This window comes from Brachyhypopomus gauderio, chromosome 7 (genome assembly GCF_052324685.1).
Source record: "Brachyhypopomus gauderio isolate BG-103 chromosome 7, BGAUD_0.2, whole genome shotgun sequence".
Lineage (NCBI taxonomy): Eukaryota > Metazoa > Chordata > Actinopteri > Gymnotiformes > Hypopomidae > Brachyhypopomus > Brachyhypopomus gauderio.
This window is the reverse complement of record NC_135217.1, coordinates 26,758,956-26,771,979: the sequence shown is the minus strand read 5'-3', so window position 1 is coordinate 26,771,979 and position 13,024 is coordinate 26,758,956. Positions and strand designations below refer to the sequence as shown.

Sequence of the window (13,024 nt, the reverse complement as noted above, 5' to 3'; positions counted from 1 at the left end):
GACAATAATCCTACAGGGGCTATATCACTCCTGAGACAGGTAAGACAATAGAGGAAGGAGGATGTATCGGACTGTAAGTGTGTGCATGCTGACCGTGGTGTATAATGCCGTTCTCCAGCAAGGCCTGGCCCAGGTGGACGCCCTCCTCCAGGTTATCCGTCTCTCTGATCTCCATCAGCCAGGCAACAAACTCACTATGGGCAACAACACAGGCAGCACTAGCGTGGTTATAAATGCTAATCCCAAAGGCAGTATTAGCGTGGTTATGAATGGTAATCCCACAGACAGTATTAGCGTGGATATGTATGCTAATCCCACAAGCAGTATTAGCGTGGTTATAAATGGTAATCCCACAGGCAGTATTAGCATGTTTATAAATGGTAATCCAACAGGCAGTATTAGCGTGGTTATAAATAGGAATCCCAAAGGCAGCATTAGCGTGGTTATGAATGGTAATCCCACAGGCAGTATTAGTGTGGTTATAAATAGTAATCCCAAAGGCAGCTATAGCATGGATATGTATGCTAATCCCACAAGCAGCATTAGCGTGGTTATGAATGGCTAACCCACAGGCAGTATTAGCATGGTTATGATGTGTAATCCCACAGGCAATATTAGCATGGTTATAATAGTAATCCCATGGGCAGCATCAGAGGTGTCAATTCCAGTTTCAGAAAGTAAAAGTCCTCACCAGGATTTTGCTCAGGCTTCCTGGATTGTGTTGATTCCACTAATTTTACCTGGATTGCACTAATTAGAAAATCTAGCAAGCTTGAGCAAATTCCTGGTGAGGACATTTACTTTCTGAACCTGGAATTGACACCTCTGGGCAGCATTAGCAAAGTTATGAATGATAATCCCACAGGTAGCATTAGCGTGATTATAAATGGTAATCCCACAGGCAGCAGTAGCGTGGTTATGAATGATAATCCCACAGGTTCCCTTATGTGGCGGTGTCACAGCATTAGCGTGATTATAAATGGTAATCCCACAGGCAGCATTAGCATATGATTATAAACCAAAACAAACACAGTATGAGTTGAGCCAAGACTGAGGCTGCCACAGACACCGAACAGACACAATACTGACCCAGAGCCCCTGAACAGACTCACCATCCTAACTAAACTATCACCCTTTGGATGTTCGTGTGTATGTGTGTGTGAGTGTGTGGTGTGTGCATGCATGTGTGTTTGTGTGTGTGTATCACACAGACGTGATTCAAATATCGCCTGGTGAAAATATCGCCTAGATGTCTTGTCTGGCTCCGCCCTCCTGCCGATCCTGTTCCTTATTCTGTCCGTCTCACCTTCTCATTTATAACCCCACCTTCTTTTATAGGTTTCAGCTGTTTTTAGTTTGTTTTTGGTCTCTTGGTTTGTTATTTACTCGTGTTTGCTGTCTTACCTTCTGGGGCAGTGTTACTGAATAGTCTTCATGGTCCCTTGTTATGAATTACATGGTTTGAGTGGCTAATATCTCTGTGATTCTAAGTCCTTATGCCCTATCTAAGTTGTGTAATAAATGTTGATGTTCAGTTTGTTTAAATTACTCGACCCCTTGGTTCTCTTACTTTGTGTCCCTGAACTCTTTGCCCCATTTTCCCATTGGCAGTAAACCCTAGTGATTTCTCTGTGTTTTGTCAAAATTTGTAAATATGTACAACATGTTCCTGGTTGTCTAGTGTACTCTGGTTAGTCTTGTTTGTAATTGTGTGTAGTTTTGTTTGTTAGTTTTATCTTTCGTATTCCTGCAGTAGTGCAGTTCTTTGGATTAGTGTATTTGTTAGTTTGTCTGGCCTCATCATGCTTGTGCCCTCCGTGCCTGTTCTGTTAAATTAAAAGAAAATGTAAACGTCACACGTGTGTCCACCTCCTCTTGTTAAACCTAACCCAGCATCGCACAGGGAATATTTGGCATTAACCCCTTTGACTTGAGGGGTCACTACTGTCCCTCATTCATGACCTTATGACCCTCTTATCAACAAATGCTGCACCAGAGTCAGAGAACAGAGTCTTTATGCAATGAATACCACATTTAAAGTCAGAAAGACTACCACATGTCCCACTATATCAGACAGGTCCAAAGTCTGGGCCAAGGTCCCAAATGCAACCTGCGTTCATATTCCACCAGCCTGCAGTGTCTGTCATAAAATCAATAATATGCGACCTGCCAGCACTGGTGACCACAGCATAAAATACAGACGTACAAAAAGCTATTTTATATTTCACCAGAAGATGGCAGTAGACCTGGCCTATACAAACACACAAACCCCACATCACACACCCACCTCAACAAAAATGGTACCCTCATCTCTCACTACTTCTATCTCTCACACAACTATATCAACTTTGCCTGAAACAGATAACTTTCTATAAATTAATAAATACTACAATCAATTATAAATACTACAAACACATGCTATAAAGTTCCACTCTTAACCCAGCCACCCAATGTCCACACCCAAGTCTATGTCTATGTCCACATCCACATTCACTTTAGGGTTAAGGTTAGGACATAGTGTCTCAGAAAAAGCAACATACTTGTGACCGGATGTATATCACAGTGGGTCGGTGTGTTTAGACTTTATTGCTGGGGTTCTAGTGAACAAGCTTTGAACCCTAAGGCTAACCCAAGCTCAGGAACAGGCTTTGAACCCTAACCCTAACCCAAGCTCGGGAACAGGTTTTTTTACCAGCATCACCCCATTTGTTGTGGCTGATAGGACAGGTCCAGCAGAGAAGATTCTGCCTGAGAAATACAGCACTGTTCCCAAAGAACCCCAGTCCTGAAGAGCTATGTGTGGCTCACACAGATGTTCCCAAAGAACCCCAGTCCAGAAGAGCTATGTGTGGCTCACACAGACGTTCCCAAAGAACCCCAGTCCAGAAGAGCCATGTGTGGCTCACGCAGATGTTCCCAAAGAACCCCAGTCCTGAAGAGCTGTGTGTGGCTCACACAGATGTTCCCAAAGAACCCCAGTCCTGAAGAGCTGTGTGTGGCTCACACAGACGTTCCCAAAGAACCCCAGTCCAGAAGAGCTGTGTGTGGCTCACACAGATGTTTGGACTTGGGATCCAGTGCACAGACACCACATTTAGGATCATGTCCATTCTTAGGTGATGTGTCTCAGCAAGCGTTTATTTCCAGGAAGCAGACCGCATTTCCTGACCATTTCTCTTTGATCACCAAAGCAGAAAACTACCCTGATTTAACTTCTACAGCCCTCAGTGTCAGAGCAGTGCTGTTTTACATGCTGAAAGCTCTGTACATTCAGGTGAAGGAAGATTTTCCCAATGTATCTTACATAATAGAACGACACTAAAAATAAAGCTTAGTCATTAAAGAAAAACACCAACTTTCGCACCATTGCAAAGTTGTTTTCTACCAGCCTGTGCTGCGGAAGGTGGCAAAACCTGCTGGAGGCCTCTGGGCACTCTGAGCTCCCCCCCCACGGCACTGTGCAGGCCCTGCAGAGAAAGCATTCCTGACCCCCTCTCAGCCCAGGATCTGTCCGCACACACCGCACATTGTGTATCGTCTCTGGGAGTCTGGGTGCCGGGGTGCGACACAGCCCTGATTTACACCAGCGCTCCACAAACACCATACTGAGAGACAGCGAGGCGGCTGTCTTCAGGCAGGACCCAGGAGTGAAAGGGCCTGGAATTGATTTGACTGTAACAAAACAGGGGGAGGGGACAGTCTCAATTCTCCTGGGAGAGATATAAAGACACATATGGAGAGATATATATAAAGAGAAAGAACAGATGGATTTTTGTTCTGGAATATTCTTGATATACTGAAGCACAAGTAAGTAGCACATCTTCAGATGGAACTCTATTACAAATGCGTCCTCTGTGGGTATTTGACTTCAGATGTAGCTCTATTACAAATGCATCCTCTGTGGGTATTTGACTTCAGATGTAGCTGTTAATGTGTTTTTTTCTAAATAATTGATTTCACACTTAACTAATAAGTGTGAAATCATACTTAATGATAATAATCTGTATTAACTGTCACGGTCACAGCTCTGGACCCTTCCCTGTGGGCGTGCCGCTATGTCGTCTGCGTGTCGTTATGTCCATATTTGTAGTTCCGTGGGTGTGGGTCGTTTGTGAGCGTGTTCATAGTCGCACCTGTGCCTTGTCTCGAGATCACGAGGGTCTGTGTTAATCACCTATTTAATGTGCATTCGCGCAGTGTCTTGTGCTTGTCTTTGTCTAAAGTTTCGTGTCTGCGCGAGTGTTGTTTGTGGCTGCTCGCGCTCCACCCGGAGCTTACACGTGTTTGTTTGAATAAACGTTCCATGTTCACCGATAACGTCGTAGTGCCTGCCTCCTACACCCGCCGTTACATTAACATTATTAACATTAAGTATTAACATACTTAATGTTAATAATCTGTCCTCTGTAGGTATCTGACTTCAAACATAGCTCTGTTAAAAATGTGTTCCCTGTAGGTATTAGAGATGTTTTTCAGCAGGCAAAGCCAGTGAACAATAGAGCCAAACGACGTTGTCCAGCACAGACGGGTCGCTCATCCACAACCAGACCAGCTGCCGGCCTTCCCTTACACACTCGGATGCCATCTCCAGCCCACCACTCAGACTGGGACACACACTCACTCTTCATCTCTACTGTTGAACTATCATCAACGTGTCTCTGTTCTTTATCTGCAGAGGTGTCAATTCCAGGTTCAGAAAATAAAAGTCCTCAGGCTTCCTGAATTGTGTTGATTCCACTAATTTAACCTGGATTGCACTAATTAGAAAATCTAGCAAGCTTGAGCAAAATCCTGGTGAGGGCTTTTACTTTCTGAACCTGGAATTGACACCTCTGTTTACCTGATAACCTTCAGACAAACAGTTTCATATTTTCAGTGTGCAGCTGCATTCATTGAAGCATTTTCTGCATGCTCTGTGGGCAGCTGAGGTGGTCACGGTTAGTGCTGCAGACACACCTTCCCAGGAAGCACTTGGGGAAAGTGGTGAGCTTGCGTTTCCTGTCCTTAATGAGGTGGCCCTGTTTGCTCATAAGGTTGTAGAGTTTTTCGCCTTTCTCCGAGATCATCATCCAGGTGTCCTGTTCCATGCCCAACCTCAGCGCTTCAGGAGAGAGAGAGAGAGAGAGAGTACAAGAGATCATTTCAGACTTCAGTGCTGATGTAAGGAACATTAGACGGTCTACAAAGTTCACGCAGCGCTGTTAATCCTGGCAGTTCTGCTCAGAACAAGGCCTTGATGTTACCCAGGTGTTAGCACACTGCTGGGATAAAGGTCAGGGAGTCGCACTGAACACATCATAACCCACCAACCCACCACAGCTGCACTGAACACATCATAAACCAGGAACTACAACCACACTGAACACATCATAAACCAGGAACTACAGTTACGCAAAACACATCATAACCCACCAACCACAGTTGCACTGAACACATCATAACCCACCAACTACAGCTGCAATGAACACATCATAAACCAGGAGCTACCCGCGTGCTAGCCACTCGGGCCACGTCTGGGCAGGGGGTACTGCACCGGCCGGCTGGGTCCCTGCCAACACCCCGGCCCACACTCACTCTTCCTCCTCTCCCGCTCCTTCAGAATGGCCTCCAGCCACTCCTGCTTCTCCTCAGCAGACTTGGCCATGCACACGAACCACTTGTTCTTCGCGGTGTTGTGGATCTTCCAGCCGTTGTTCACGATGTTGCCGCTGCTGTGGTAGTCAGCTACGCAAACAGAACCAGAGCCAATGTTGAAGTGGTGCAGAATGTTGGATCGTGCAGAAGCGTTTTGGCAAAATAGAAGAGGTATCATCAAAAGTAGTTTCATGCTGTCCAGATGAAAACTGCATTGTACCAAGAATCTTATCAGATAAGTGATTGTTATGCCATATATGCAATTTATGGGAATGCGAGTGTTTATGCGTGTGTGCGTGTGTATCATCAAAAGTAGTTTCATGCTGTGCAGATGAAAACTGCATAGTACCAAGAATCTAATCAGATGGGTGATTGTTATGCCATATATGCAATTTATGGGAATGCGTGCGTTTATGGGGAAAAACCAGTCTTTCAAAAACAGTAAGTGGATATTAAAAGGTATTTCTCAACCTAGCCCTGAATGCATCAGCAAACTGTGTGATAAGAACATAAACTGAAATAAATCACCCCCTTAAATCTGATTATCACAGCTTTGGGCTTTGAAGACAACACAAGCTTTAGCTTCACAATAGCTCTTGGTAGTTTTTCTTGAAAATAGCCTTAGATTTACCATACAAGTTCAATTGGGTACTTTGTTAAAGTTAAAATACCTCTGTAATTGAATGAAATGACATCTGAGGGAGAGCTGTGTGATTGGGTGGAATGAGATCTAAGGGAGAGCTCTGTGATTGGATGGAATAAAATCTAAGGAAGAGCTCTGTGATTGGGTGTAATGAGATCTAAGGGAGACCTCAGTGATTGGGTGGAATGAGATCTAAGGGAGAGCTCAGTGATTGGGTGGAATGAGATCTAAGGGAGAGCTCTGTTATTGGGTGGAATGAGATCTAAGGGAAAGCTCTGTGATTGAGTGTAATGAGATCTAAAGGAAAGCTCTGTGATTGAGTGTAATGAGATCTAAGGGAGAGCTCAGTGATTGGGTGTAATGAGATCTAAGGGAGAGCTCAGTGATTGGGTGTAATGAGATCTAAGGGAGACCTCAGTGATTGGGTGTAATGAGATCTAAGGGAGACCTCAGTGATTGGGTGTAATGAGATCTAAGGGAGAGCTCAGTGATTGGGTGTAATGAGATCTAAGGGAGACCTCAGTGATTGGGTGTAATGAGATCTAAGGGAGAGCTCAGTGATTGGGTGTAATGAGATCTAAGGGAGACCTCAGTGATTGGGTGTAATGAGATCTAAGGGAGAGCTCAGTGATTGGGTGTAATGAGATCTAAGGGAGAGCTCTCTGGCTGGGGAGCTTTATGGGTGTGAGGTAATCTCTCTTCCCTGCTCTCTTTACATCTTCCTTCCCCACATTGTAATCAGGGCACTCTCTCAGGCCTTCTCGGGCACTCATAAATGAAGGCCCTGAATTTTCCTGGACGGTCTCCAATTATGGCTCTAATTTTGCTGGACACTCTGCAATTACGGCTCTAATTTTGTATTGATTACAACTACTTATATCTCAGGGGCAGAATCAGACCAACTACAGCTACGTAACAGAGGCAAGCATCGATCTGCTCTGTGGCTGCATTCAGACAGAACAGCTCACCTGTCACTGGTTCAATACCCACTTTTAAAACCACGGCATTTCAGTCTTTGAAAAGAGCTGACCTACACATTATGGAATTCAAAGTGAGCTTCATGGCATGAGCTTTCGGTGTACTGAGCTTTCTGTTTCCGTCTGACAATCAGAATGGATTACACTGATACCAATGCAGCCTTCTATATGGCTTTTCTATGCCTTACACCAATCTACAAAGCTTCTATTATATACGAGTTAAGCCACTATAATAAAGTGGCTCTGCATTTAAAGTCAGAAACATGAGAAGGTGGGTGAGGGAATCTAGGTGATGGAAATGAAATTGTTCTCCCCAAGATGAAACATATCCACCTCTTAAGAAGATGGATATTAACTTTGGCAAGAACAAAATGATTGCTACTACAAATGCCACCAATATCCAGTATTCCTCCCCTGCTGAGTTCCACTTCAACTCAGAGCTCAGAAAGCCTCTGAACTTCAAGGACCTTCATTTCACCCAGAAGATAGCATTTTGTTTTCTAACTTCTTGCTGTGTACAAAAAAAACCGGACTCAACTAGAGAAAGTCGTCCAGGAGATAAAGTTCCTTAATAAAGGTATTTAGCAGAGATATTTAGCTGTAGCATACCTGTATGGAGGCATGATACCTGGGCTATCTGAGTTTTTGTTTATTTCTGAAGCTTCTAATATCTTAAAACATTAGCATGTAAGACAGCATTGGAGTTTTTTACAGCAGCACTGTGGCGTTCCTGGCCTGTGTACGCTTACCTGTGTGCGCTTACCTAGTGGGCTTACCTGTGTATGCTTACCTGTGTGCGTTTACCTGTGTACTCTTACCTGTACCGTCATCCATGTTCTCCACTTCCATCACCTCCGTGTTGACTCTGCCCCTAAACAGGTATCGAGGCGCCTCCGTGGCTGCCTTGCTGTTCTTTAACCTCCTGCAAGACAGCACAGCTGACTCTGAAAGTGGGGTGGGGGTGTGGTCAGAGTGTGGTGGGGTGGGGTGGGGTGTGTTGGGGTCAGAGTGGGGTGGGGTGTGTGGGGGTCAGACCGGGGTTGTGGTTCAGAGAGAGCAATCACCTGTTCTTCTTTTTACAGTACACCAACAAGTTGTCAAAGAGGAAGAAAACGCGCTCCTGGACATTTCCTGCGGAGATCTTTAGCAGCACGCCCTGCTTCAACATCTCAGTGCAGCTGTCTGTGACACTGGAGCCCTGTGCAGGGAGAGGCAGAGCAGAGCGTGGGTGAGCAGGAGTCTCATGAGCATGTTAACCCACGCCCCACATCCTCATCCTCCTCATCCTGGAGATGCTGGAGTTTGAAGTGAGACGTCAGCGGTAGGAAAGCTCACTGACTTCACACCATGAACTGAGACTCTGCGGTTTGGTCTGGCTCTGTGCCAACGGCAGCAGTGCCTGCTGTAGGACTTCATCTCTCCGCCGGGGCGTGGGTTTTGGATCCTAACAAAGTGAAGCATCACACGCTAACTCACAAGCTGCTTTCAGCACACGCGGGTCCACGTGCTAACTCACAAACTGCTGCCAGCACACTTGGGTCCACGTGTCGTGATCCTTGGCTGCCCACCATTGCCAAGACGCCACACACGTTTCTTTTCTATTGTTTTCTTTTTGAAGCCCATCATCAGAGATAAATATAGCACATGACCAAAGGGCAGACAAAGTGTTGAGTGTTGCTGTCACCTCCCCTCCTGTGTTCTCCACCTCCCCTCCTCTGTTCACTCTTCTTTTCTGTTCTGTTTCTCCTCCTCTTCTATTAACTCCCTCATCCTCTCTCATCTGGAGAAACAGTATCTCACAAACATGATAGTGGCAAAGTGAAACTCCTCTCTATCTCTCCTCTTAGTACTCTCTCCTCTTGTCTTTGTTCTTCCTCTCCTCCTTTCTCTCCTCCTCTCTGTTCTCTCTTCTCCTTCATCTGTTCAGTCTGTGAAACAGTACCTCATAGATGAGGCACTGTGAAAATTACACTTTAAGAACAGGTATGAGCCAGACTGCATTACCACGACAAATTCCCAGAGAGGCACTCACAGTACAGCAACGGCATGACGGAGGCTGAGGTCATGATGACCTGAGCAAACGTGAGATCACATGACCTGAGCAAACGTGAGAATTCATGACCTGAGCAAACGTGAGATCACATGACCTGAGCAAACGTGAGATCACAGAATGTTACACAATTTGATCCACAGAATTCAAAACAAGAAATGGCCACCACCAGTCAGACATCCTGCCTTCTCTATTTAGACACAAACGAGGCGTATTTAGACACAGATGTTGTCTGGGAGACGCAGGCAGACGTTGGGTGGGTCTCTCAGAGCTCAGACTGCCTACAGATCTGCTGAGAGCCAAAAGCTGTGCTTTAGGTCAGAATGAATCAGGAGCGTCTGGAAGCAAAGATGGAAAAAATAACCCTCTCTACCTCTCTCTCTCTCACACACACACACACACGCAAACACGTGTACACACACGCAAACACGTGTACACACACACACAGACCTACACACACACACACACACACGCAAACACGTGTACACACACGCAAACACGTGTACACACACGCAAACACGTGTACAAACACACACGCACAGACCTACACACACACACACACACACGCACGCAAGCACGTGTACACACAGGAAAACACATGTACACACACACACACACACACACACACACACACACATGCACACACACAAATTTATACTCTCTTATACACACACACACATACACACACAAACATAAACACACGTACACACATAAACACACACACACACAAATATCCACCCACACTTTCTGCATCCAGACAGTCTTGGTTATATTAAGTGCAGCCATTACAGAATGAGCTAAAAGCTCATGATCAGGACAAACACAAGTGTCCCCCACCCAGTCGGCTGTGGGCAGCATGCAGACCTCCACACGTGTACATGTGTTTGCTTTCAGTTTGATGTAACATTCAGGCCATTAATGAGCCACAAAGAGGCTAAAACAGACACTGGATCAGCTTCCAGAAGGCCATTCTGAGCTTCATAAAAGCTATTTTGGGAGAGTGAGTGTGCTGAGAACAGGATGTGCACTTAACTGACACAGTAAAGTTCCCCCACAGCGCAGCTCATCTGGCAGCTAGGGCTGAACAAACCAGATGGTGCCTAACACCCTTACACCTGAACACCAGCACCTGACACCCTTACACCTGAACACCAGCACCTGACACTCCTGCACCTGCACACCAATATCTGACACTCCTGCACCTGCACACCAGCACCTGACACTCCTGCACCTGAACACCAGTACCTGAATACCAGTACCTCATATGCCAGTATCTTATATACCAATACCTGAAACACCAGTACCTTATCACCAGTGTGTAATACACCAACACCTGATAGGCTAGATGAGAGACAGCAACGTTCATACTTTTCTTAAAATGAAAAGGAACCGACACATTTTCAAAATGTTTTTTTTTTTCGTTTCAAAGGTTTAAAAAGCCATCTCAGTGTGTTTGTCAGGCAGACATGTTTGTACATTGTGGGACGTGAGTGTGAAACCAGACCCGTTTGAAGTCGCAGCCTTGTGAGCAGCTCCCATCTGCTCTTCCTACAGCGTGGCATCTCATGGGAGGAAATGTGTTTAAACTGTCTTCATTTAAAAACAGCTGTGGTCACTGTGAAAAGACGCTTTCAAGACCAGCGCACATGTAGCCGGCGTAGCCAACATGGTTATGGTTTTACAGTTTTTTACGACTGCTCACGTGCTTTTGTCCAATCTGTAGTCACATTTTCAAAACTCTAAACACAGTGAACACAACATCAGTCTTCAGTGGCTTTACAATTAGTACAATTCATGTTGTTTTTGCACAAAATGTAGTCATTTTACATGTTTCTATAATGCTTACATTATCTATACACACAAGGTTATCCAAAACAAAATTCTGGATCATTTTTGTCTTATTACAAACGCTTGCACACAGCATGTCAAAAATGAAAACCTATGGTTCAAAACTTTAAATATTGTATAAAATGCAAAGTTCTGCAAAAACTAAGGCAGTTGAAAAGCTATTACTGTGATACACATTTTTTGCACATATAGATCTATGAAATAAAATGAAGTACAGTAATGTACCGGGTCAGAGAGGAGCAAATATAACAATTTGTCCTGCAATCTCAAGTGCTGGTTTGATCCTTCACAAATGCCAGATTGGTCCCTTCTTTCGCTTTTGAATGAACTCTACCAACAACTGGTTCCAGAAGCAGAAAGGGAACAGGTGGGAGGAAACACGAGGACATTTGTGATGGGACGATGTAACATTTTGTCATTCTCATGTCATCACAAACTGGTTTATAGACCACCCAAGAGTGATGTCCCTTTTCCTCCCGCCCTACTCGCCTTTCCTCAAACCCACTAAGGAACTTTTTTCAGTCTGGAGGTGGAAGGTGTATGATCATCGGCCCCATGACCAAATGTCCCTCCTGGATGCAATAGATCCCGGCTGCAGAGACATTTCAGCTGAAGACTGCCAGGGGTGAATAAGACATACCAAGCTTTTCTATCCCAGGTGCATGGCAAGGGCCAACATCAGATGTGATGTGGATGAAAACATGTGGCCAACTGCTGAAGACCCTTTAGATTACATGTAACAATACATGTAATGTTTTGTATCCTGTTTTTCCCCCTTGTGTGGCTTTTTTGTATATGTGTATTTTTACACATATGGGACCATGGCTAATTATGTTTACAATTACGATAATAACTTTTTGGGTTAGGGTACAATTTACAGTAATGTCCCAAATACAGTAAAATATAACCTTTACTGCAAAACTGTTACTGATTCCTTTTTTGTCTAATCTACATTCCATATAGTACCTAACAGTAAATATCACTCATTGTGTAAACAGTATGTTGCCAAAAATGCACACATTTGAAAAAAAAGTCCAAATGAAGCGGAAATTTTACAGGAACATTACAGGAATGTTACGAGAATGTTACAGGAACATTATGTGCTCAGAGCTGCAGTGTCCATGCTGCTTGTGTGTGATTGCATGGGTGGCATTTTCACATGGAGATGGGCTCCATTCCCCGTTAGGGAGAGACCACACTGGGCTACATGCCTCACTACAGTGTGCTGTACAGGTTCAAATGAAGATACTGAGAAAGGGAGAATGTCTAGTGTTATCTCAACAACCCTCCAGCATGACAGAAACTAGGGCTAGCAATGTGACACGGAATGAAATGAACAGCCTGCACCAGCAACCTCATAGCACTACACAGACATTTATTTTGCTGGAAGCAAACGTTCTGATGAGGAGAGAAAACACGTTCGCACAAGCCATACCAGACAGAGACCCAGACTACAGAACCACAAAAACAGAGACAGGAGGACTGCATGTCCAATCACACATGAAAGACACCTTGTCAGAGTCTTTGTGTGTCGAACCTCCCAGCCCTCTATGTGGGATTGTGTGTTTGCTCCGCCCACCTCCCATCCCTCTATGTGGGATTGTGTGTTTGCTCCGCCCACCTCCCATCCCTCTATGTGGGATTGTGTGATTGCTCCACCCACCTCCCATCCCTCTATGTGGGATTGTGTGTTTGCTCCGCCCACCTCCCATCCCTCTATGTGGGATTGTGTGTTTGCTCCGCCCACCTCCCATCCCTCTATGTGGGATTGTGTGATTGCTCCACCCACCTCCCATCCCTCTATGTGGGACTGTGTGATTGCTCCACCCACCTCCCATCCCTCTATGTGGGATTGTGTGTTTGCTCCGCCCA

At 45.1% G+C, this 13,024-nt stretch overlaps 1 protein-coding gene across 1 annotated transcript in view; it reads right to left on the bottom strand.

Annotated features, from left to right (window-relative positions):
* Positions 1-13,024, bottom strand: part of prex2 (phosphatidylinositol-3,4,5-trisphosphate-dependent Rac exchange factor 2) — an 88,295-nt gene that overhangs the window by 51,825 nt on the left and 23,446 nt on the right. The window contains exons 7-11 of the mRNA XM_077012887.1: positions 8,319-8,452; positions 8,073-8,176; positions 5,575-5,724; positions 4,957-5,101; positions 94-194 (exon numbers count right to left, since the gene is read on the bottom strand). Of these exons, the coding sequence (XP_076869002.1) occupies positions 94-194; positions 4,957-5,101; positions 5,575-5,724; positions 8,073-8,176; positions 8,319-8,452 (634 nt within the window). The remainder of the gene's footprint in view (positions 1-93; positions 195-4,956; positions 5,102-5,574; positions 5,725-8,072; positions 8,177-8,318; positions 8,453-13,024) is intronic.